The 27,758-nt window shown below is 42.9% G+C and overlaps 1 protein-coding gene across 6 annotated transcripts in view; it reads right to left on the bottom strand.

Moving 5' to 3' along the window:
• Positions 1-27,758, bottom strand: part of LOC110520058 (protein TANC1) — a 277,467-nt gene that overhangs the window by 211,219 nt on the left and 38,490 nt on the right. For all 6 annotated transcript variants that reach the window (XM_021597043.2, XM_021597046.2, XM_021597045.2 and 3 more), the window contains one exon: positions 16,704-16,796. In XM_021597043.2, coding sequence (XP_021452718.2) covers positions 16,704-16,764 — 61 coding nt within the window. In that variant the 5' untranslated portion in view covers positions 16,765-16,796. The remainder of the gene's footprint in view (positions 1-16,703; positions 16,797-27,758) is intronic.

Raw genomic sequence — 27,758 nt, 5'->3', positions numbered from 1 at the left:
CGTCGGGGGGGGGGTACTGTCACGACTTCTGCCGAAGTTGTTGCCTCTCCTTGTTCGGGCGGTGCTCGGCGTTCGTCACCGGTCTTCTAGCCATCATTGATCCATTTTTCATTTTCCATTGGTTTTGTCTTGTCTTCCCACACCTGTGTTCAATCCCATTCATTACCTGTTGTGTATTTAACCCTCTGTTTCCCCTCATGTCTTTGTCAGAGATTGTTTTATTGTCAGTGTTGTTTATTTGTTGTGTTGGTGTGCGACGGGTCCTCGTACACGTTTTTTTCATGTCTGTACTTTTTAGTGTTATGGAGCATGTTCTGTTGACATTTATTAAAATACTCCATTTACACTACATTTTGACTCTCCTGCACCTGACTTCCCTGCCACCTATACACACGACGCTGACATGTTCACTTGGCACATCTAAAGCCTTTTCTTTTGGGGTGCTGCTAAAGGCCACCAAGTGCTAACAGTCAGTATCTAAATAATATGTGTGAAATGCTTGATAGTGTATGTGAAATAAACAGAGGTCTTGGGGACCTGAATTTCTTGGGGACCTGAATATGGACTGGTTTTCATCAAGCTGTCCGCTCAAGAAGAAGCTTGTTACTGTAGCCAGTGCCTGTTATCTGGTTCAGGTTATTAATCAACCTACCAGGGTGTTTACAAACACTACAGGAACAAGATCATCCACATGAATCGATCACATTTTTACCAATGCTGTAGAACTTTGCTTTAAAGCTATATCTGTACCCATTGGATGCAGTGATCCCAATATAGAGGCTATAACCAGGAAAGCCAAAGTTCCAACAACTGGGCCTAAAATTGTGTAAGAGATCATACAAAAGATTTTGCTGTGACTCATGTGGATGATGTTAAAAATATTTGTTGGTCTTATGTGATAAATGAGGAGCATCCAGATGCTGCATTTGCTGAATTTATGAAATTGCTTCTTCCAATTATTGATAAACATGCACCTGTTAAGAAATTGACTGTTAGAACTGTTAAGGCTCCATGGATTGATGAGGAATTCAAAAACTGTATGGTTGAAAGAGATGGGGCAAAAGGAGTGGATAATAAGTCTGGCTGGACATCTGACTGCCTTACTTACTGCAAATTGAGAAATTATGTGACTAAACTCAACAAAAAGAAGAAACTTATTATGAAGCCAAGATCAATGATACAAAGAAAGATGGAAAAAAAACATTGGAGTACTTTAAATGAAATTATGGGCAGAAAGACAAATTCAACTCCATCTTTCATCGAATCAGATGGCTTATTCATCACAAAACCATTTGATGTTGCCAATTATTTTAATGATTATTTCATTGGCAAAGTGGAAAAACTTAGGCAGGAAATGCCCACGACAAACAGTGAGCAATTATATTCATGCATAAAAAACAAATAATGAAAGAAAAGCATTGCAAGTTTGAATTTTGTAAAGTTAGTGTGGGAGAGGTAGGAAAATGATTGTTAACGATCAATAATGACAAACCTCCTGGCATTGACAACTTAGATGGAAAGCTACTGAGGATGGTGGCTGACTCTATAACCACTCCTATCTGTCATATTTTTAATCTGAGCCTAGAGGAAACACTTTGTCCTCAAGCCTGGAGGGAAGCCAAAGTAACTCCGCTACCCAAGAGTGGTAAAGCAGCTTTTACTGGTTCTAACAGCAGACCTATAAGCATGCTGCCAGCTCTTAGCAAACTGTTGGAAAAAATGTGTTTGACCAAATACAATACTATTTCTCTGTAAACAAATTAACAACAGCATGCTTATAGAGAAGGGCACTCAACATGTACTGCACTGACACAAATGACTGATGGTTGGTTGAAAGAAATTGATAATAAGAAGATTGTGGGAGCTGTACTGTTAGATTTCAGTGCAGCCGTTAATATTATTGACCATAACCTGTTGTTGAAAAAACTTAAGTGCTATGGCTTTTCAACCTCTGTCATATCGTGGATTCAGAGCTATCTATCTAATAGAACTCAAAGAGTTTTCTTTAATGGAAGCTTCTCTAATGTCAAACATGTAAAGTGTGGTGTACCGCAGGGCAGCTCTCTAGGCCCTCTACTCTTTCTAATGCCCGGCCACAGGCATTAAACAAAACATGTGTGTCCATGTATGCTGATGATTCAACCATACATGCATCAGCAACCACAGCTAATGAAGTCACTGAAACCCTTAACAAAGAGTTGCAGTCTGTTTTGGAATGGGTGGCCAGTAATAAACTGTTCCTGAACATCTCTAAAACTAAGAGCATTGTATTTGGTACAAATCATTCCTTAAGTGCTAGACTTCAGCTGAATCTGGTAATGAATGTTTTGGCTGTTGAAGTTGAGGAGACTAAATTACTTGGCGTTACCTTAGATTGTAAACTGTCATGGTCAAAACATATAGATTCAATGGTTGCACAGATGGGGAGAGGTCTAGCCGTAATAAAGAGATGCTCTGCTTTTTTGACACCACACTCCAAAAATAAAGTTCTGCAGGCTCTAGTTTTGTCTAATCTTGATTATTGTCCAGTCATGTGGTCCAGTGCTGCAAGGAAAGACCTAGTTAAGCTACAGATGGCACAGAAGAGAGCAGCACGTTTTGCTCTTAATTGTAATCAGATGGCTGATATAAATACTATGCATGCCAGTCTCTCTTGGCTAAGAGTTGAGAAGAGACTGACTGCATCACTTCTTCTTTTTATAAGAAACATTAATGTGTTCAAAATCCCAAATTGTTTCCATAGTCAACTTACACACAGCTCCGACACACACATTTATCCCACCAGACATGCCACCAGGGGTCTTTTCATAGTCCCCAAATCCAGAACAAATTCAAGAAAACGTACAGTATTATATAGAGCCCTAATTGCATGGAACTTCCTTTCATCTCATATTGCTCGAATAAAGGGCAAACCTGGTTTCAAAAAACAGATTATGCAACACAACGCCTCTCCCCTATTAGACCTAGAATGTTTGTGTGTATACAGTGATATGTAGGCTACGTGTGCCTTTTTAAAAATGTATGTACAGTTGAAGTCAGAAGTTTACATACACCATAGCCAAATACATTTAAACTCAGTTTTTCACAATTCCTGACAATGAATCCTAGTAAAAATTCGCTATCGTAGGTCAGTTAGGATCACCACTTAATTTTAAGAATGTGAAATGTCAGAATAATAGTAGAGGGAATGATATATTTCAGCTTTATTTCAAGCTCATGCTGCCATCTATTTTGTGTAGTGCACCAGTCCCTCCTGCAGCAAAGCACCCCCACAACATGATGCTGCCACCCCTGAGCTTCACGGTTGGGATGGTGTTCTTCGGGTTGCAAGCCTCCCCCTTTTCCTCCAAACATAACGATGGTCATTATGGCCGAACAGTTCTATTTTTGTTTCATCAGACCAGGGGACATTTCTCCAAAAAGTATGATCTTTGTCCCTATGTGCAGTTGCAATCCGTAGTCTGGCTTTTTTTATAGTGGTTTTGGAGCAGTGGCTTCTTCCTTGCTGAGTGGCCTTTCAGGTTATGTCGATATAGGACTCGTTTTACTCTGGATATAGATACTTTTGTACCGGTTTTCTCCAGCATCTTCACAGGGTCCTTTGTTATTGTTCTGGGATTGATTTGTACTTTTCGCACCAAAGTACGTTCATCTCTAGGAGACAGAACGAGTCTCCTTCCTGAGCGGTATGACAGCTGCGTGGTCCCATGGTGTTTACACTTGCGTACTATTGTTTGTACAGATGAATGTGGTACCTTCAGGCATTTGAAAATCGCTCCCAAGGATGAACCAGACTTGTGGAGGTCTACAATTTATTTTCTGAGGTCTTGGCTGATTTCTTTTGATTTTCCCATGATGTCAAGCAAAGAGGCACTGAGTTTGAAGGTAGGCCTTGAAATTCATCTACAGGTACACCTCCAATTGACTCAAATGATGTCAATTAGCCTATCAGAAGCTTCTAAAGTCATGACATTATTTTCTGGAATTGTCCAAGCTGTTTAAAGGCACAGTCAACTTAGTGTATGTAAACTTTGATCCACTGGAATTGTGATACAGTGAATTATACATTAAATAATCTGTCTGTAAGCAATTGTTGGAAAAATTACCTGTGTCATGCACAAAGTAGATGTCCTAACCTACTTAAACAAAACTTTAGTTTGTTAACAAGAATTTTGTGGAGTGGTTGAAAAATGAGTTTTAATGACTCCAACCCAAGTATGTAAACTTACGACTTCAACTGTAGTTCTGTCCTTGACAGTTCTTGTCTAATGATGTTCTGTATTATGTCATTCCATAGTCACAAAGTGTCTCAGAGTAGGATTTGCTAATCTAGGACCAGTTTTTCCTATTGCATAATGAATAAGATTACATGGACAGGTCAGCACTCACACTATATGAATACAGGCCAATAAATGAATTCCCTGACAGAAATTTAGGAAAATACAGGGCTAAGCTCACCATGGCTACATTAACTAGGCAGCAACAACAGCATAAAACACAATGTTTAAATGTCAATGGTTTGGAGACAATTCTGGACACAATTTGCTGGATAGAATTTCAACCACTCAAAGAATGGCCCTTGTATGCAGCCACTAAAACTAAGATTCACTTTTCACAGAATAATTTAGGCTTAGTTGTGACAAACATGCTTAATCAGCAAAACTGTTCTGTCCATAAACAACTGCTGATGCTGTTTATTGGGGAAGGTTTTCCATAGCAAAGTGAAAATGTATCATGCAGACAGAGTCTTAAGAGGGGAGAGAAATATGAAAAGCTGCAGGAATCTCTGCTATGTCTGTTCAAGTGAAATCCTCACACATACAGAATCTCTCTCACGATACAGTAGACAAAACCATTCTTTAAGATTTCATCCTGTTTTCCTCCTTTGTGGATGTTTTTAACATGCGTCAATAATTCATTTGACTCTACAGGGGAATGTTTGACTTGAATAACACATTTTTAGGCCTAATCACTGCAATATTGTGAATGTTCAGGGCTTTGGCCGAGACAAAATTGGACAGCAGAACACTAGAATGACAACAGCCCTGAGTGGCAGCCATGTGTTTTCCTCTTTTGTCTGCCCCTCCATCACCAAACTAGGCATACCCTCCGATGTCCCAAACACACAGAAGCTCTGTCGAGACAGCCTGTACCAGCCACCCTCACAGCTGAGAGAACAACGTGGAGGCCTACATCTTACCACCACCACCACTAGGGTAGCAAAAGGAGGGTATATAACTGGAAACTTTCTAAGTTTACCAGTAAACAACCAGAATTTCAGTATCTTTCAACGATTTATGTAATATATCACAAGACATCTAGTGGCCCTTTTGATTACTTCAGATTATCACAGGTGTCTGTAATAATCTAGCCCTCTGTGACTTTATCACATGTAAAATACATGAAATAATTAAATAAGATGCAAATTTTTTTTAATAGAATGACAAAGCTGTAAAAACATTGTCCTAAAAATAAATCATCAATTTAGTGAATACCATAGGTGTTTAATATGAGGTTTTAAGCATGAAATATCCTTAATATATATATTTTTTGAAACTTGTATTTATTCTACTGTCAATATGTATTTGTTGTCAATGTTTTGGCGTCAAACTGGTGGCAGTTATGAAAAAAGTCAATAGTTGGAAGAGATGCGTAGTTAATAAAAAATAATGGCATTGATTAAATACTTTTTAAATGTATTAATTTATTTTCTTTTGAACCATACGGTCTATCAACTAGAAACTCATTGACAATATGGACACAGATATAATAAATTAATACTATATATTAATACATTTTTTTAACGTTATTCAAGTATAAATGACCAAAGTTACGATAGATTGCCATAAATTCTGTTAATTACCAAAATGTAGGTAACTTTGGTAAATTACAATTAGCTTTACAACCCCCCCCCCCCCCCCCCCCCTCAACTCCAACTCCTTTAATTCAGAGAGTAAACCGAATTCCAATTCCAAAATGTCCTAATTGAAAAGTATTGAAGTGAATTGGAATTTCAGTGTACTTCTTGAATTGACTGGAATTTAAATGGAATTGCCCCCAACCCTGCTATGTAGTACAGTAAAATATAACAAATATACGATTTTTACACTGCATAGGTAGGCCTAGTGAAGTAAGATTGCCCCACAACTGCTGACAAAGACGAGTCAGCAAATTGGGTACGTGTAGGGCTAGGTTCACTACCTGTAGCCTACATTATTGATGAATGAAAAAGCTCAGTTTGCTGTGGATACTGTCTCCGCTTTCCAGACTAGTGGTTAGCGCAGCCAGGGCAGTGTGCTTGGGCCCACTCTGTACTGACTCTTACTTTCCTCTGACTAGCTGGCCGGTGTGTTGGCGTGTGGCCGAGCTCGTAGGGATCCTGCCAACTGGTAGCGGGCAAGGGAGTCAGTGGTGAGGAGTAGCTGAGGCAGTTTAGCCTAGCCGCCCCAGAGAGTACAAGGCAAGGACATGCTAGTGTGATTAACACTGGCCAAAACAGACAGCTCTGTTTGGCAGCTGGCTGTCTCCTCCAGCTCAGCAGATAGAGCTATATCTAGAGCTGGGAGCCGCAAGAGGGATGTGAGTCCAGCCCACACAGCCTGAGCCTTCACAGTCAGTTACCCTTGGCTCTGGGCTCTGATCACTACATTAAGAGAGAGGGAACTGGTGGAATGTGAAAGTAGTACTCCCCAGACAGAACAGTTGGAAGGTAAAGGTAAAACTTTACCCTAGAAAGTAAGCGGTCTCTGCGCTGGGAAGTAAGACATCAGAGGAATAGAGCTTGAGGGTCCTGCTGTGAGGAACGAAACGCTGAAGGGATGTAGGTATGTAGCTGTAGCGCTCCCCAAAGACAGAGTGCTAAATCTCAGAGGGAAGACAGTACACTGAAACATTAGACTCTCTTCATGTGGTTCTAGTCTGCCAGAGGGACGAGATAGGGCCCGCAGTTCAGCTTCGCTCCATCTCCAACTCATAAAATACATAACACCTTCAATGCATCAGAGTTAGGACTTTCAAAAATATGGGCCACTACGTATCTTTAGACGTAGTTGAAAGCCTCTTGCCAATAATTAATGACAGACGAAAGGCATGTAAGCCTATTTTACAGGTTGTCACACAGATAGGAATACTCTAACTCTGAAAATGTCTCAAGGACAAATTGATTTGGCAGTAGAAGCTAAAGTGAAATGTCAATGTCATGTTTCAATGTGATATTACGAAGTGAAATATCTCCCATGCTGGCCATACCAATTTCCTAAGTGCTTCTTCAAGAGTTCTCCTTTAAAAACCCATATTGTGCCCTTATGGTTGCTGCTGTGCACCCTGCCAACTGCACCTCCTAGCTGTTAAGAGGCTAACAGGAGGAACTCTCCATAAAACCAGCGTATATCCTCAAAGAGAATACCAATTAATCAGACAAGTTTAATTTTACAACTACATAATCCACTGAGCTCCCGGTGCCTTGAGCCTCAAATCCATAAACGTCAGTGAGGCCTACTGGCAATGTGACCTTTTTAAATAAAGTGTTCACATCAAAGTCCAGAGGCCAAAGCTAACCAGTATCCCACTTCCGGAATGCCAGACCATAAAAAAAAGTGTACTTAGAAGGGATTAAAAAGGCCAGTTACATACAGCAGATTTGGATGAGGTGGAGTAGTGGTAGGAGTAAAGAAGGGGAAGGAGTGAATTAGCAAATGGTGTGTTTGTGGACCCTGGCAATGCGGGGCTCCTAGAGGCAGCCTAATGACTGCGCTCCGTCTGGTACGGGGGCCAAGTTTCTCTGACTCCTTTTAAGTTGCCTCCAGACCACAGCTACCATGTTATGAGGAACATATGCCCAGCTATCATGCAATTATACAATTATCAAGATTTTTCCTGCCACTAATTTCCATGACATGTCTCTCTGTGGACTTTTGATATGCTTTTGTAAAGCATTTATTGCTGTCATTCTCTTTACAGGGCATGGGGGTTGACTTGAATTATTGCTGGTCTCTCTGTCATGTTTTCTCTAGAAATGCTCTACTGGTTAATGCTGTCTCAATGGTGACTGTTGTGACCCATCCATAACGAATACAAATAGATTTGATGAGTTAAATGAGGAATTGGGGGGGGTGCTCAAAACAATTCCAAACACAGCAGTAAGCAGTAAGCGTTATCCAATATCTGAAACAATTCCAAACACAGCAGTAAGCAATATCTCATATCCAGTCATATCCAATTCCGATATAAAAGCTCATCTTTGTGCATAAGTTAGATATGAATGTGCCATGAGGAAAAAAATCACATTTTCACAAAATAAAAGGGAATTTTGACTCAACTGTATCGGACCAGATGGTAGATTGAAGCATTATTTCTCTGTCCAATACCATTTGGAAGCATAATACAATCTTTATTCACACCAGAACAGACTGTTCATTTAATATTTTATGTGCAATATGTTACAATCGAGGCACGGAGAGCACTTGATATTCTGCAGTGTACCCGTTCTGATTAGTATGACCGTTTCCAGGACTACTGTGTTACTAACCTTATTCTTATTCTTATTCTTTACAAACAAATGGATCTTTTCAGGGGAAATAAAAAAGTATCAAATACCTGGTATCCCATTTATTACACAAATGTAACATTTATTTACAGAGTAATAATTGAATATCTAAAACCAAAGCCTTTTTGTTGCTACCACTCTTTCATTCCAATGAATGGCCAATTCTTGATTTACAGATTGAAACAATTGGAATTGGAATTTCTCTGCTAGTCACTTAAAAATATGCTGATATATATATACTGTAAATGACCATTTGTTTTTTCTATATCTACCTACTGCCGGAGGTCCTGCTGGCTTTAGTGAGTGACCCCATCTATAAGGACAAGAGAGTGACTGAATGACCACCACCAATGACTGCCACCAAGAAATCAAAGGCTGAGGCAGCTCATCTGTCCTGCCCTGAATAGAGGAGAGGAGTGGCTGACTTTTATTGTCCCAGCATGGGAAAGGGAGCGAGACCTGCTTTTGCTTGATGGATAGCATCTAACTGGGGAAAGAGCTGGGGAGAAATGGTGATGTAGCTTATTCCCATCATTTACATCCAACAGCTCAGCTACTGCAAGCAGTCCTGTGTGTGTTCGCCTCTGAATGTGACTAGGGTTGCAGATTTTGGGGAATATTCAGAGGTGGAAACCTTCCGTTGGGATAAACAGGACTATATGGGAATTAACAGGAATATATGGGAATTAGTGAAAATGTATGCAAATTAATATTAATACCATTTAAATGTATATGTTTTTTTCATTGGATATATTTACCATATCTGTCACGTTCTGACCTCTATTTCCTTTGTTTTGTATGTAGTTAGTATGGTCAGGGCGTGAGTTGGGTGGGCAGTCTATGTTTGTTTTTCTATGATTTGGGTATTTCTATGTTTCGGCCTAGTATGGTTCTCAATCAGAGGCAGGTGTCATTAGTTGTCTCTGATTGAGAATCATACTTAGGTAGCCTGGGTGTCACTGTGTGTTTGTGGGTGATTGTTCCTGTCACTGTGTTTGGTGTCACAGGATAGGACTGTTTTGCGTTTTCACATTTCTTGTTTTTGTTAGTTTGTTCATGTGTAGTGATTTATTAAAACATGAATAACCACCACGCTGCGCTTTGGTCCGCTTCTCTTCCTCCTACAGACGAACGCCCTTACAGAATCACCCACCCCAACAGGACCAAGCGGCGTGGTAACGGGCAACGGCAAGAGGAGCAGCAGGAGAAGCAACAGAGGCAGCAGCAACAGGAGCAGCAGCAGCAGCAGTGGGAGAGGCTGCACTATTTGGAGAAATGGACATGGGAGGAAGATTTGGATGGTAAAGGACCCTGGGCTCAGCCAGGAGAATATCGCCGCCCCAAGGAAGAACGGGAGGCGGCGAAAGCGGAGAGGCGCCGGTATGAGGAGGCAGCGCGGCGTCGTGGATGGAAGCCTGAGAGTCAGCCCCAAAAATGTATTGGGGGGGGGGCTAACAGGGAGTATGGCTACGCCAGGTAGGAGACCTGAGCCAACTTCCTGTGGTTACCGGGGGGCTGGAGAGACCGGGCAGGCACCGTGTTATGCTGTGGAGCGCACGATGTCCCCAGTGCGGGTGCACAGCCCGGTGCGGTACATTCCAGCTCCGCGTATCGGCCGGGCTAGAGTGGGCATCGAGCCAAGTGCCATGAAGCCGGCTCTACGCATCTGGTCTCCAGTGCGTCTCCTTGGGCCGGCTTACATGGCACCAGCCTTGCGCACGGTGTCCCCGGTTCGCCTGCATAGCCCAGTGCGGGCTATTCCACCTCGCCGCACTGGCAGGGCGACCGGGACCATTCAACCGGGTAAGGTTGGGCAGGCTCGGTGCTCAAGAGCTCCAGTGCGCCTGCACGGCCCGGTCTATCCGTCACCACCTCCACGCACCAGCCCTCCGGTGGCAGCCCCCCGTACCAGGCTGTCTCTCCGGCCCATCCTTACAGGGGCTCCCTCCTCTCCAGCGCTGCCGGAGTCTCCCGCCTCTCCGGCGCTACCAGAGCCTTCCTCCTGTCCAGCGCTGCCGGAGTCTCCCGCCTGTTCGGCGCTACAAGCGCCCGTCAGTCCGGTGGTTCCAGAGCCTTCCTCCTCTCCAGCGCCGCCAGTGCCGCCCGTCTGCCCAGCGCCGCCAGTGCCGCCCGTCTGCCCAGCGCCGCCAGTGCTGCCCGTCTGCCCAGCGCCGCCAGTGCTGCCCGTCTGCCCAGCGCCGCCAGTGCTGCCCGTCTGCCCAGCGCCGCCAGTGCTGCCCGTCTGCCAGGAGCCGCCAGTGCCGCCCGTCTGCCAGGAGCCGCCAGTGCCGCCCGTCTGCCAGGAGCCGCCAGTGCCGCCCGTCTGCCAGGAGCCGCCAGTGCCGCCCGTCTGCCAGGAGCCGCCAGTGCCGCCCGTCTGCCAGGAGCCGCCAGTGCCGCCCGTCTGCCAGGAGCCGCCAGTGCCGCCCGTCTGCCAGGAGCCGCCAGTGCCGCCCGTCTGCCAGGAGCCGCCAGTGCCGCCCGTCAGCCAGGGGCCGCCAGTGCCGCCCGTCAGCCAGGTGCCGCCAGTCAGCCAGGGGCCGCCAGGTGCCGCCAGTAAGCCAGGGGCCGCCAGTGCCGCCAGTCAGCCAGGGGCCGCCAGTAAGCCAGGGGCCGCCAGTGCCGTCAGTCAGCCAGGGGCCGCCCGAGCAGCTGCCCCTCTGTCCAGAGCAGCTGTCGCCCCTCTGTCCAGAGCAGCTGTCGCCCCTCTGTCCCGAGCAGCTGTCCCTCTGTCCCGAGCAGCTGTCCCTCTGTCCCGAGCAGCTGTCGCCCCTCTGTCCCGAGCAGCTGTCGCCCCTCTGTCCCGAGCAGCTGTCGCCCCTCTGTCCCGAGCTGCTATCGCCCCTCTGTCCCGAGCTGCTATCGCCCCTCTGTCCCGAGCTGCTATCGCCCCTCTGTCCCGAGCTGCTATCGCCCCTCTGTCCCGAGCTGCTATCGCCCCTCTGTCCCGAGCTGCTATCGCCCCTCTGTCCCGAGCAGCTGCCCCTCTGTCCCGAGCAGTTGTCCCTCTGTCCCGAGCAGCTGTTTCACCTCTGTCCCGAGCTGCCCCTCTGTCCCGAGCTGCCCCTCTGTCCCGAGCAGCCCCTCTGTCCAGTGGGGTCATTGAGAGGGGTGGCCATGGTGAGTAAGCCAGGGAGGCGGACAATAAGGCGGACTAAGACAATGGTGAAGTGGGGTCCGCGTCCCGCGCCAGAGCCGCCACCGCGGACAGACGCCCACCCAGACCCTCCCCTATAGGTCAAGGTTTTGCGGCCGGAGTCCGCACCTTTGGGGGGGGGGTACTGTCACGTTCTGACCTCTATTTCTGTTGTTTTGTATTTATTTAGTATGGTCAGGGCGTGAGTTGGGTGGGCAGTCTATGTTTGTTTTTCTATGTTTTGGGGCATTTCTATGTTTTCGGCCTAGTATGGTTCTCAATCAGAGGCAGGTGTCATTAGTTGTCTCTGATTGAGAATCATACTTAGGTAGCCTGGGTTTCACTGTGTGTTTGTGGGTGATTGTTCCTGTCACTGTGTTTGGTGTCACAGGATAGGACTGTTTTGCGTTTTCACATTTCTTGTTTTTGTTAGTTTGTTCATGTGTAGTGATTTATTAAAACATGAATAACCACCACGCTGCGTTTTGGTCCGCCTCTCCGTCAATGGAAGAAATCCCTTACAATATCATATGGAGACAGAAATATAAACATTTTACCTTATCATAAGTAGACATAATTGCAAATTATTAAATCCTTCCTATATATATATTAAAAAAATAATAAGTTACGAATTTAACTTTATTTAAATTAGTTGACTCTTCACATGGGATGATTATACTGAACAACAAAAGAAAGGGAATATTGAATGATCTCTAATGATCCATCACATCTCCAAAAAATATCTTCAACATACATCTGTAAAATGACAGTCTAGAAACTAAAGCTTTGGTTGTCTTCCTCTCAGGCTTCCATGTCTTCTCCCTGGACCTCCTCAATGTCCACCTCTTGAACATTAGACTCTGAGGCCTCATCTTCACTGTCACTTTCCAACCTTCTTGAGGATGGCTCGTTGTCAGGCTCAAAAAGCCTCAAATTTTCCCGGATGGCCACCAATTTTTCAACCCTTGTATTGGTCAGCCTGTTGCGTGCTTTGTTGTGTGTGTTCCCAAACAAGGACCAGTTGCGCTCTGAGGCGGCTGATGTTGGTGGGATTTGGAGGATGATGGAGGCAACAGGGGAAAGAGCCTCAGATCCAAGAAGTCCCTTCCACCAGGTGGCTGATGAGATATGTTGGCACGACTGCCATATTGCATATTCATCCCAAAGCCCTTGCTTGGAAGTGTACTTCGCCAGACTGCCAAGAACCTTGCCCTCATCCAAGGCCAAGGTGGCGACACAGTAGTGATGACACCATAGGCCTTGTTGATCTCTGCACCAGACAGGATGCTCTTGCAAGCATACTTGGGATCCAACATGTACACTGCGGCGTATATGGGCTTCAGGCAGAAGTCTTCACGCTTTTTGATGTACTTCAGAACTGCAGTTTCCTCTGCTTGGAGCAACAGTGAAGTAGGCAGGGCAGTAATGATTTCTTCTCATACATCTGCAAGCAGAATCTGAACATCAGACAGGATGGCATTGTCTCTCTCAATCTGTGCAATGGCTTCTGCTATAGGTTTCAGTAGTTTCAGGCTGCTTTACCACTCTCTCCTAAAATACATCATCCATGAGGATCCTCTTGATAGGGCTATCCATATCGGCAGACTGTGATATGGCCATTTCTTGGAGAGACTCCATCCCCTCTAGGAGACTGTCAAACATGATGACAACACCACCCCAATGGGTGTTGCTCGGCAGCTTCAATGTGGTGCTCTTATTCTTCTCACTTTGCTTGGTAAGGTAGATTGCTGCTATAACTTGATGACCATTCACATACCTAATCATTTCCTTGGCTCTGTTGTAGATTGTATCCATTGTTTTCAGGCCATGATGACCTTGAGGAGCAGATACAATGCATGAGCAGCACAGCCATGGGTTTGATGTGAGGGTAGGACTCCTCCACTTTAGACAAAGCAGCCTTCATGTTTGCAGCATTGTCTGTCACCAGTGCAAATACCTTATGTGGTCCAAGGTCATTGATGACTGCCTTCAACTCATCTGCAATGTAGAGACCGGTGTGTCTGTTGTCCCTTGTGTCTGTGCTCCTGTAGAATACTGGTTGAGGGGTGGAGATGATGTAGTTAATTATTCCTTGCCCATGAACATTCGACCACTCATCAGAGATGATTGCAATACAGTCTGCTTTCTCTATGATTTTCTTGACCTTCACTTGAACTCTGTTGAACTCTGCATCCTGCAAATTAGTAGATAAAGCATGTCTGGTTGGAGGGGTGTATGCTGGGTGAGGAACATTCAGAAATCTCTTCCAATACACATTGCCTGTGAGCATCAGATGTGAACCAGTTGCATACACAGTTCGAGCAAGACATTCATCAGCATTTCTCTTACTACGTTCCTCTATTGAGTCAAAAAAACCTTCTGATTCCTGGAGGACCATGAGCTGTTGCTATCGATATGGTGTCTGATTAATCATTTACACCTCTAATAGAAGTAGAGGGACTTTTGTCAGAGGTTGCTTGTTGTGAGCGCTGAGGGAACTTTATGCACCTGGCCAAATGATTCTGCATCTTTGCTGCATTCTTCACATATGATTTGGCACAGTATTTGCAAATGTACACAGCTTTTCCTTCTACATTAGCTGCAGTGAAATGTCTCCACATATCAGATAGTGCCTGTGACACTTTCCTGTAAAGATTAGTAAAAAAATTAGTACAAATAAATAAATACAATTCCCATGTACATACATATAATTAAGCAGTTAGATTAAACAAATCCTTTGTAAAGATAAATGTTTTAAAAAGAAACATGTATGGAAACAGGTGAATTAACACTCCTCAGTTAGCAGGCTCAATCAAGCTAAAACCTACATGGTAGCAAAAACTAACTAGCAGAAATCATTAACAAGTTAGACATTATTTAAATACACTTTGCTGTAGACTACTATTTACTAGTTAACAAAATATAATGTATGTCACATAAAATACATTAACCCCACCCAGGATTGTAATCAAATATTACGAGAAAGCATGTAGTCCTTGGCTCAGACAGTGTAGTAGTGTGGGCTCAATAGCATCTCATTAGTGTGCAAGATCTTGAGAATCAGCTGTACATGTGATGGAAGAGTGCACTGCACATGTGATGGAAGAATGAGCTGTGCATGCAGAGGGTTGCATTTCCATTGAATTGTGGATAGTTAAACCAAAATATGCCACAAGACCAAGAATTGTCTTATGTGTATCCCCCAAAAAATATTCACTGTTATAAGCTAACTTTTTGATGAATTTAAGCTAAATTCCACAACTTTCCAGGCTTAACTTCCCATTGGAAAATTTCCGAAACATTCCGGAAACTTAACGGAAAGTTTCCGACCCTTTGCAACCCTAGTGGTGACTGACTAGGCTGACACACAATGGGTGTCTGGTAATCAGAGATTGATTCATAACATGTTAGACAGGTTTCAACACCTTTACTGAAAACATTACATTGGCTTTCAACATCGCTATTCAAAATTGCAAACTAGAAATGACAGTATCATAGTAACCCTTGGGGAGACTACTGTATCACCGACTACTGTGATTCATTGCCTCTACAGCAGAGATCATCAACTAGATTCAAACGTGGGATGATTTTTTCTTGAGCAGATAGTCAGGGGACTGAAACATAATTACAAATAATTTGTAGACTGCAAAACAGATATAACATTTGACTAAAACATCATAATTTCAAACCTTGCGTACATTTGTATACTATCACATATCTGTCTACTATGCATGGGAATACTTTGGAACAGATTTCCAAAATGAAAATTAGCTGGTGTTTATATAGTATTTTATGACAATAAACAATAAAATGTCATAAAAATAATAATGATATTATATTCTTTGCTTAAAAATCACACACGGGCCACCCAGCCGTACAGTATAATGTCCCAAGTCAAAGGATATGTGTTCAGAGTAAGGGCCTGCAGTTACATTCCTCATACAGTCCTGAACTGTGGCTCTTACTGTCATATGGGGTGTCCCAAATTCCCTATATAGTGCATTACTTTAGACCAGGGCCCCTACATAGGGAATAGGGTACCATTTGGGACGCATACTGAGAGAGGGTGTGGGAGAGATGTGAGAGGTGTAACCTGACACAGAAGGAAGATAGCCAGTGTCTATTTGTATTCACAGTTTGTCGACTGTTATATTAACAGAGGCAAGCCGCAGCCTGATCTCAAGGAGATCCCGTAAAAAAAAGAGCAAATTGACTCAACTGTATGAAACAGCCCCTGGACAAGGCAAAGATGAGCAGAAGATACTTAACTACTGTACTGCTATATAGTACCTATTATGCTACTTAGCTACAACTGTTCCTTCCTATAGTAGGAGAGTCTAGACCAGAGAACATAGCCTCGTATTAGCATATGTCATGTTTATAAAAAGATAGATCCTGGTCTATGTTTGCTAGAGGTGAGTCAGAAATGAATTAGCACTGCTGAGTGACTCACACAAAAAAATGGATTCCCTGTTACAATGGAAAATGGTTAATAATCCAAAAGGTTACATGGGCGAGCCAGAACAACACCTGCATCCTGATGGGGATGTCAAACTGACAATAACAGTGGTGTCAAATATTATACCAGTTCAAAATCCTCCAGCGTTGTTCTCACTGCAATGATAAGGCCTAACTGTTCATTATCCTAGCCCCCTTTCTAGTCCAACATTTTACATGTTGAAACAGAGACTGTGGTATTGGTTACTTACAGCCAATACAGACTGTTTATAAACACTGAAAACATGGAGCCATGGTGCTTAACTTGAGGCGTAAAATTACTATGTAGGCCTATTATGACAAACCCTTTGATATTGCAATTGAACTTCCAATAATATCCTTTGTTATTCTGAATAAAAAGTAGGTCTAAACAATTCATAGATGGCCATAAAACCAGACAAATAATGGAGACAGGTTGAGACAGGTCTATGTGTGAAATAAGCTATCCTAAGGGAAACATGTTGCTGCACAATGATCAAAGTGACCATATTGTGGTTGCAGCAGTTCAGTCATAACTCAACATACCTGGTTCCTTCTTGCTCCCCTTCCCTCCGTCTCTGTTCTTCTTCAGCACTGCCTTGAACATGGTCTGATTCTTGGAATCCTCTCACTCTCCCCCTGCAAAAACAAAACATTTTGACACTCAAGAGAGAGCAGAACAGGCAGAGAGTGAGTGAACGAGTCTACAGAAACTTTACACGCTGATGATAACGCATCCTGCATTTCATACACTCTTCTCCTGACACTCCTCTGAGATTTTTCCCACAGCGCTCCCAATCCGGCAGGTCATCTCTAGAGGGCCGACCACGGATAGAATTATCTAATAATTAAACAGAACGGGCAAGGTCTGCTATCTTTTTATGCAGGAAAATAGTTTGTCAGATACTCCACATTCCACATGTAAATTGATGCTGCTGAACTTGGGTCTTTAAGCTCACTTTTTATGAAATTCTAACATTTGGATATATTCACTGAATCTTTAGAATCTGAGTCAAGAGGCATGTATAGTGCATTTGGAAAGTATTCAGACCCCTTCACTTTTTCCACATTTTGTTTCATTACAGCCTTATTCTAAAATGAATACAAATTTTTAAAAAAGATAATCAATCTACGCACAATACCCCATAATGACAAAGCAAAAACAGGTTTTTAAATTTTTTGCAAATTTATAAAAAATAGAAACAGAAATATAACATTTACATAAGTATTCAGACCCTTTACTCAGTACATTTTGAAGCACCTTTGGCAGCGAATACAGCCTCGATTCTTCTTGGGTATGACGCTACAAGCTTGGCACACCTGTATTTGGAGAGTTTCTCCCATTCTTCTCTGTAGATCCTCTCAAGCTCTGTCAGGTTGGATGGGGAGCGTCACAGCACAGCTATTTTTAGGTCTTTCCAGGGATGTTTGGTCAGGTTCAAGCCCAAGCTTGGGCTGGGCCAATCAAGGACATTCACAGACTTGTCCCGAAGCCACTCCTGCGTTGTCTTGGCTGTATGCTTGGGGTTGTTTTTCTGTTGGAAGGTGAACCTTCACCCCAGTCTGAGGTCTTGAGCACTCCGGAGCAGGTTTCCATCAAGGATCTCTCTTTACTTTGCTCTGTTCATCTTTCCTCGATCCTGACTAGTCTCCCATTCCTGCCGCTGAAAAACATCCCCACAGCATGATGCTGCCACCACCATGCTTCACAGTAGGGATGGTACCAGGTTTCCTCCAAACTTAACGCTTGGCATGCAGGCCAAAAAGTTCAATCTTGGTTTCATCTGACCAGAGAATCTTGTTTCTCATGGTCTGAGAGTCCTTTAGGTGCCTTTTGGCAAACTCCAAGCGGGCTGTCATGTGCCTTTTACTGCGGTGGCTTCCGTCTGGCAACTCTACCATAAAGGTCTGATTGGTGGAGTTCTGCAGAGATGGTTGTCCTTCTGGAAGGTTTCCCATCTTCACAGAGGATCTCTGGAGCTCTGTCAGAGTGACCATTGGGTTCTTGATTACCTCCCTGACCAAGGCCCTTCTTCCACGATTGCTCAGTTTTGCCGGGTGGCCAGCTCTAGGAAGGGTCTTGGTGGTTCCAAACTTCTTCCATTCAAGAATGATGGAGCACACTGTGTTCTTGGGGACCTTCAATGCTGCATAAATGTTTTGGTACCCTTATCCAGATCTGTGCCTCGACACAATCCTGTCTTGGAGCTCTACAGACAATTCCTTCAACCTCATGACTTGGTTTTTGCTCTGACATGCACTGTCAACTGTTGGACCTTATACAGGTGCACTCCAATCTAGTTGGAGAAACATCTCAACGATAATTAATAGAAACAGGATGCACCGGAGCTCAATTTTGAGTCTCATAGCAAAGGGTCTGAATACTTATGTAAATAAGGTATTTATGTTTATATATTTTATATATTTGCAAACATTTCTATAAACCTGTTTTCACTTTGTGAGTGTGGAATATTATGTGTAGATTGATGAGAAAAGGGAAGGGGTCTGAATACTTTCAGAATACAATGCATGCTGGTAACTTGAAGTAATATAGCTAGGTAAAAAGACCTTGGTGAATTGCATTTTGTTGTGATTTATGTTCTGCGATTCAAACATCTATTACTTTAAAAAAACAGGAGTGTTACTGTTCTGGTTGGCCATGTTCTCGCATTCACAGTGCAATGCAGCCCCACATTAGAGCCCAAACTATTAACAACCCTGACTTTGTCAACACCTCATATATTGTTTTTCTTCACTCTTCACTTCCTAATAGCTGAATACATGGTGCTGAATTTGGCACTCTACTTATAGAACCAGCACATTATTCACCATGGAGATGGAGAGCGGAGGCCCTGCCAAATATGGCCGTCTTTTTGCACACAGGCTGCAAGACGCCAGAATGTGGGCCATCAGTAAGCTAGCCTGGGGCCCAGGAGCTCCACATAGATCTCCACTGGCTCCTGGGGATGTGGAGGAAAAAACAATTGTTTTTCATTAGCAGGGAGGCCTTCCGAGACACATCGATCCAAGCCCTCAGTTGAGACGATGTGCACTAGCCCTCTTTTGACAGACTAATGGGGATGAATTATGAAAGATGAGGGGGCAAGACAGTTACATTGCTGGATCTGTACCACACAGCTTCTTCAAAACAGGCATTCACTCAATATTTTTCTAAGGCACAATGAGACTGCAAAATCCATCTGAAATAATATTGGGTGGGAATATACTGGGACTAGCCTAAATCTGTCTAGACAAACAAACTGTACAACGTCAGACCACTAAAACAAAAGACAGAGGATCAGTGAGGCCAAGAAAAGCACACACAACACTCACCTTCAAAATGCACATTCATGACTAGCCTATTCATTGAATTATAATGAAGGTCCATCACCTTCAGGCTGACTACACCCAGAGAGTAGCCTATTAAAACATGTAACAGTCTAAACCCTGTCACAGACGGGGCAGGGGTTCAACTAAGCTATATGGAATTGTATTAAGAAGGTCATACCAAGGATCATTTTTCTATTTCATTCAGAATTTTAAAACCCCTTGAAATACAATCCCCCAAAAATGTGGGGACTTTCGGGCTCCCGAGAGGCACGGCATATCAGTGCTGGAGGCGTCACTACAGACACCCTGGTTTGATTCCAGGCTGTATCGCAACTGGCCGTGATTGGGAGTCCCATAGGGCGACGCACAATTGACCCAGCGTTGTCCGGGATTGGCCGGTGTAGGCCGTCTTTGTAAATAAGAATTTGTTCTCAACTGATTAAAAAATCTTTGTCGACAAAGAGTCATCTGTTCTTTCGACCAATCGATTGGTTGAAATTTTAAAATGCATATTTTTCCATATACACCACCGGTCAAAAGTTTTAGAACACCTACTCATTCAAGAGTTTTTCTTCATTTTTACATTGTAGAAAAATAGTGAAGACATCAAAAATATGAAATAACACATATGGAATCACGTAGTAGCCAAGCGTTAAACAAATCAAAATATATTTTATATTTGAGATTCTTCAAAGTAGCCACCCTTTGCCCTGATGACAGCTTTGCACACTCTTGGCATTCTCTCAACCAGCTTCATGAGGTAGTCACCTGGAATGCATTTCAATTAACAGGTGTGCCTTCTTAAAAGTTAATTTGTGGTATTTCTTTCCTTCTTAATGCGTTTGAACCAGTCAGTTGTGTTGTAACAAGGTAGGGCTGGTATACATAAGATAGCCCTATTTGGTAAAAGACCAAGTCCATATTATGGCAACAACAGCTCAAATAAGCAACGAGAAACAACAGTCCATCATTACTTTAAGACATGAAGGTCAGTCAATAGAGAACATTTCAGGAACTTTGAAAGTTTCTTCAAGTGCAGTCGTAAATACCATCAAGCGCTATGATGAACCTGGCTCTCATGAGGGGATGGAAGTCCCAGACCCAGGAATGGAAGACCCAGAGTTACTGTACCTCTGCTGCAGAGGATAAGTTGATTAGACTTCAAGTAACAGACACATCAACATCAACTGTTCAGAGGAGACAGTGTGAATCAGGCCTTCATGGTCAAATTGCTGCAAAGAAACCACTACTAAAGGACACCAATAAGAAGAAGAGACTTGCTTGGGCCAAGAAACACGAACAATGGACATTAGTCCGGTGGAAATTTGTCCTTTGGTCTGGAGTACAAATTGGAGATTATTTGTTCCAACCTCTGTCGCGGTGTTGGTGAACGGATGATCTCCGCATGTGTATTTTCCACCATAAAGCATGGAGGAGGAGGTGTTATGGTGTGGGGGTGCTTTGCTGGTGACACTGTCTGTGATTCATTTAGAATTCAAGGCACACTTAACCAGCATTGCTACCACAGCATTCTGCAGCGATACACCATCCCGCAGCGATACACCATCCCGTCTGGTTTGGGCTTAGTTGGACTATCATTTGTTTTTCAACAGGACAATGACCGGACGACACTACAGTGGTAGGCTTGATTAACCGAGCAACCGCACGCACACAAGCCTAAGATCAACATGCGCAATGCCAACTGTCGGCTGGAGTGTTGTAAAACGTGTCGCTATTGGCCTTTGCAGCAGTGGAAACGCATTCTCTGGAGTGATAGGTACATGCAGATATGGTTGGTCGAGATCGGTGTGGAAGAACTTGACTGGCCTGCACAAAGCCCTGACCTCAACCCCATCAAACACCTTGGGGATGAATTGGAACGCAGACTGCGAGTCATGCCTAATCGCACATCAGTGCCCAAACTCACTAACGCTCTTGCAGCTGAATAGAAGCAAGTCCCCACAGCAATGTTTCAACATCTAGTGGAAAGCCTTCACAGAAGAGTGGAGGCTGTTATAGCACCAAAGGGGGCGACCAATTTCAAATGAATACCCATGATTTTGTAATTAGATGTTTGACGAGCAGGTGTCCACATACTTTTGGTGATATGGTGTATGTGTATAGATACAGTGCATTCAGAAAGTATCAGGCCCTATTCCTTTTTTCAACGTTTTTTTTACGTTACAGCCTTTTTCTAAAATGGATAAAAAAAAAAAAATCCTTCATCAATATACACACAATATCCCATAATGGCAAAACAAAAACAGGTTAAGCACTGTTAACAAATGTATAAAAAAACATAAACAGAAATACCCTATTTAAATAATGCAAATGGTGGTCACACCAGATACTGACTGGTTTTATGATCCACACCCCTACCATTTTTTAAGGTATTTGTGACCAACAGATGCATATCTGTATTGCCAGTCAAGTTCCTTATATGAACTGTAACTCATTAAAATCTTTGAAATTGTTGCATGTTGCATTTCCATTTTTGTTCAGTGTATATAGTGCTATTTATTTATTTTATTACCATTTCACTTTTTTATTTCCCTTAGTTGGAGCTCTGAGCCTTAGATTTTCATTGTACCCTGCAATCAAGGGGTGACAGGGTAGCCTAGTGGTTAGAGCGTTAGACTAGTAACGTAAAGGTTGCAAGTTCAAATCCCCGAGCTGACAAGGTACAAATCTGTTGTTCTCCTCCTGAGCAGGCAGTTAATCCACTGTTCCTAGGCCATCATTGAAATTAAGAAATTGTTCTTATTGCCTAGAGGTAAAAATAAAGGTGAAACAATTAATAAATAATCACACTTATACATGTGACTATTCAACAATCTGAATCCTTTTGATTTCACTTTAAGTTCTGTCATTATAATTCCATCTTCCATTGATTAGCCTGGATATCTCCTAATAAGAGCTCTAGCTCTTTGACTGTAGCCTAGTGCCGGTTTGATGACTTGTGATTGGGCGACAACAAGCTACACGCGCCACTCTTGTGAAAAGAAACAGCACCAGTTGCATAAATTATAAAATGTTCTCTCTTTGAGGGAACCACGATGTACACCAGGGATGGGCAAATTTGATGGGGTGGGGGACACAAAAAAACGGAACTCATCATGAGAGGTCGCAGTGGCTCGTGGGTTATGGTCTGCACATGTTTACAATCACTGTATCCCACACATTCCTTTGTACTGTGGCCAAGTTCAGAGGCCAGGTGGACCCACGCTAACACTAAATGATGTAGGGGAGAGATCCACTACTACTCCTAATCCTAGATGCTAACTTTGCTCTAAGCTTGATTGCCATTAGGCCTAACTTTTTGGTGAATTTCTGAGGCATCCAGAGTTCTACTGAGGGGCAGACTGGGCTTAAAGTTAAAGGTAGAGAGCAAGAGTTAGGATATGTATAGGCTAGGCTATATTCCCTGTTTTTAAATCTCCCAAGAACATATGATCTATAGGAGTTAATGAAATCAACATGTGCCTCTTACAAGAACAAAGGGACAAAATCAACATTAAAAAACGATAAGCTTTAGGTGGAAAAAAATATTGACCTTTAAGAAAAACTAAAGAGCAGAGCATAGGCCTACAACATACAGGACGGCAAGGCACTAAGATTGATCTAACCCTCAGTTTGATAAGCCAGTTGACTACCAACCAACCCATAACGTTTAGAAGTTGGGATATTATCTTCTTTGGGCAAAGCCCCTGGAAAGGGCCTCTCTATCAGAGCAGCGCTGCCAAATAAATACTGTGGCTGTCAGGCCTTTGTGGACACACTGAATTGAGGGGTAGACACTCAAATTTCACATTTGTTCTGAGGCACCGCAAAGCAAGCACCATTCCCAGAGCCACAGCCACCACTAGGCGTATGGTAGAGAGTCCCAGGGACCACCACCAGTCAAATATATAGGCTGGAGGCTGGAGGTACTGGGAATTCACAATCACATTGACACACAATAGCGTATAGACTACACATTCTCCCATAATTATAAATATCAGGCTAGGCCTAATTGTAAACATGTAAGAGGTTCTGGGCATGTCTAATCCGTGTTTGAACTGCAATTAATGACCTTTTAGGAAATGATGTGCATAATTGCCTCACCTGTTGTACATCGCCCATATCACCTTATAAGTAGACCTAGTAGTCACCTTTGGTGTAAGACAAGCTTAATCTAAGGGACGATCCTCCATTCTATGATCCTATGACCCAATAGAAAAGTATCCTTTCATCTTGCAAAAAGTGGATACCAGATGGGTTCAAGTTATCATGTTGTAACCTTTTCACTGGTCTCCCTTAATGGAGTTCACCACATACAGGTTGAGGGGAAGAAAGAAAGTCTCACCTGCACAATGGCAAAGGCTGACATGTGCTTAATGGGGCCATCTATAAGACGGTCATCCGAGGCGCTGGACTATATATATATAACAGAAGTGGGATTGTTTTCCTGATTGCCTTCGGGGCTGGTGCCATCGACACATAGGCATGTTTGAGTGTGGAGCTGCTTTGTACTCTGTGAGATGTCAGACAATGAAGAGAGCAACCTTCAGCATGACTTCCCCTGCAGCCTGCGGTCAGTTTTTTATTTACTGCTCTCCTGATAACGGCCATCGCCACAGTCTTTTCATCCACTGATTCTACATGAATGATTCCTCTAAATTTCCCCTACCGCTGTTGTCATAGCGACAGTCGAAATTCACACCGGGCAGTCTATGACCTTTCAGTCATCTGAGAAAATAGACACTTTGCCAATAAGTTTGTCAGATAAAGAATGCCTCTATGAAATTAGTTTTTATTTGGGGGAGATTGGGCAAATGTTCAAGCCTACATTTGACAGGTTAAAGATGATGGCCATTTTATTACTGTCAATTTATACAGAAAGAGGAAATAGGCTGTTCTGAATTCAAAGCTCACTAAAACAATGAGAAGTGAACAACACAATCCTAAACCCTTGGAAGAGGAAGTGAAGGAGCAGGTATGGAAGAATGGGTGGAAGCTGTCTCAGGCATTGTGCACAATGTCTGCCCTTCACACTGGAAGCCTACAGTATGTTATGAAAGGAGGAAATGACAATGAGCAACCTTTTTTTACATACCCAGTCCACGAGTTCCACTATGATTCACGCACATCCCAGCTCCAAAACACAACCAATGCTGTGCTGTCCACAAATATGAGAGGAAGGAGTGTGTGCCTGGCTGGCTGAGATTTACAACACAACAAAGCTATTTTATTCCTGTCAAATTTCCTGAAAGTGTCGCTTTAGGAAACAAGTTGTTGACATTGTTTAAGGCAGTATCAATAAAGTTGTTAATTAACTCTTCACTGGCCATATTTTCTTCCTTATTGTACCGTAAAGGCAATGTTGTACAAATACAGCTGAAGTCAGACGTTTACATACACCTTAGCCAAATACATTTAAACTCAGTTTTTCACAATTCCATTTAATCCAAGTTTCCATTGATCATCCTTGAGATGTTTCTAGAACTTGATTGGAGTCTACCTGTGGTAAATTCAATTGATTGGACATGATTTAGAAAGGCACACACCTGTCTATATATAGTTGAAGTCGGAAGTTTACATACACCTTAGCCAAATATATTTAAACTCAGTTTTTCACTATTCCTGACATTTAATCCTTGTAGAAATTCCCTGTTTTAGGTCAGTTAGGATCACCACTTTATTATAAGAATGTGAAATGTCAGAATAATAGTAGAGAGAATGATTTATTTCAGCATTTATTTCACTCATCACATTCCCAGTGGGTCAGAAGCTTACATACACTCAATTAGTATTTGGAAGCATTGCCTTTAAACTGCTTAACTTGGGTAAAAAGTTTTGGGTAGCCTTCCACAAGCTTCCCATAAGTTGGGTGAATTTTGGCCCATTCCTCCTGACAGAGCTGGTGTAATTGAGTCAGGTTTGTAGGCCTCTAAGCTCGCACACGCCTTTTCAGTTCTGCCCACAAATTTTCTACAGAATTGAGGTCAGGGCTTTGTGATGGCCACTCCAATACCTTGACTTTGCTGTCCTTAAGCCCATTTGCCACAACTTTGGAAGTATGCTTGGGGTCATTGTTCATTTGGAAGACCCATTTGTGACTAAGCTTTAACTTCCTGACTTAAGATGTTGTTTGAATATATTCACCTGATTGTCCTCCCTCATGATGCCATCTATTTTGTGAAGTGCACTGGTCCCTCCTGCAGCAAAGCACCCCCACAACATGATGCTGCCACCCCCCGTGCTTCACAGTTGGGATGGTGTTGTTCGGCTTGCAAGCCTCCCCCTTTTTCCTCCAAACATAACGATGGTCATTATGGCCAAACAGTTATATTTTTGTTTTATCAGACCAGGGGACATTTCTCCAAAAAGTACGATCTTTGTCCCCATGTGCAGTTGCAAACCGTTCCTCCCAAGGATGAACCAGACCTGTGGAGGTCTACAAATTTTTCTCTGAGGTCTTGGCTGATTTTGAAGGTAGGCTTTGAAATACATCCACAGGTACACCTCCAATTGACTCAAATTATGTAAATTTGCCAATCAGAAGCTTCCAAAGCCATGACATCAGTTTCTGGAATTTTCCAAGCTGTTTAAAGGCACAGTCAACTCAGTGTATGTAAACCTCTGAGCCATTGGAATTGTGATACAGTGAATTATAAGTGGAATAATCTGTCTGTGAACAATTGTTGGAAAAATGGCTTGTGTCATGCACAAAGAAGATGTCCTAACCGACTTGCCAAAACTATAGTTTGTTAACAAGACATTTGTGGAGTGGTTGAAAAACGAGTTTTAATGACTCCAACATAACTGTATGTAAACTTCCGACTTGTATGTATGTAAACTTCCGACAACTGTACTATACTAGCATTTCGGTTAACAAAGTTAATGTGGTTAGACCTTTGAAGTAGCCTACACAACCCTGTCACATGGAGAGGTCTGACATCCATGTCTTCTTAATGCCTGCATAGGCTAATTCAATATGTGTGCAAACTTTTTCTGCCTTGCAGATTGCTCACAAGTCACACCATGACCATGATAGGATGCATCCATCTTAAAGCCACTTGACTGGTGGTGTAATGGGGGGAATTTAGGCTAGAACTGTTATAATACAAAATAGTTTAACTGTAGGGGTTCCTGTCTGGCGCTACTTATGTGCATGTCTATGTGTGGTAGTTTACCTGGGAAATAAACACGCTTGGACCAGTGTGTTCTTATAGACGGGTTTGATGTTTAGCAACAAAACCGATGTGTGCGCAACTATGGGGCAAAAAAGGTTGGCTTAGATTGTTGATAACGTGTAAACTATATTTCATCTTCAATATGAATTGAAAACATAAATAAAGTTAAACAATGAGCACCTGTCTCTGAAATATATCATTACATTTGTTGGTTAGCTATGTAGCAAATTTTTGTCATATTAGCATAGACAAGACATCAGTCAAAACACCAAAACAAGACATGGTATCAAGAACAAGATCAAACAAGCTGAAACGAGCCACTTATGATTCACCACATGCAGTTTCTTGTCATTGTTGATAGCTACCTGGCCATACAGAACCATAACATCACAAGGCCTTCTGCCCCTTCGAAGTGTGCTCATCGTTTTCATGACATTGTCAGCTAACCATTTATAAACTTTGGAAGATACTGGGAAAATAGCCTGACATTCTCTGAGATCGTATGATTATTCACCTTGCCTTTAGGGCAGAAATGTCACAAGCAGATTCAAATACAATTTACAGTAGTGACTTTTACAAGTAACCCAATTTTCTTCTAGAATGAATGTCCACATTGCTCATGTTGAAATAAAAAAAAGATGACAAGTCTAATCTGCTAATTAGCGAGCTCGTATTTTACCCAGGAGGACAACTGTTATTGAAAAGAGTTCCAATTTTCAGATAATTCTGAGAGAAAGCTGACTCCATACTGCTAATGTGATTTTTGGGGCATAAACTTCCACCTTGAAATTGCCACTGCGTAGTCCGCAGTCAAGAGTGTGAGAAACGTGTTTTTATTCCCTATCCAAGCTTCCCAACATCACTGAAGAGTTGAGACATGTTTTTGAAGGCCGATCATTACTCAGAATTTACAGTTGTACCTGGGGCTGTGGAGTCAACCTGACATGTCTATCCATTAGACATTGGCAGACAAGACATTGCTCATCCCTCCCTTACCCAACATGCTACACCTCACCTCGTTCAGCAATTAAACAACATTACCTTACACATGGCCTCCATAGAAAAACACATTTCACATCAGAGATTGCCATCTCTC

Source organism: Oncorhynchus mykiss, chromosome 3 (assembly GCF_013265735.2).
Source record: "Oncorhynchus mykiss isolate Arlee chromosome 3, USDA_OmykA_1.1, whole genome shotgun sequence".
NCBI lineage: Eukaryota > Metazoa > Chordata > Actinopteri > Salmoniformes > Salmonidae > Oncorhynchus > Oncorhynchus mykiss.
This window is presented reverse-complemented; position numbering and strand designations above follow the sequence as displayed.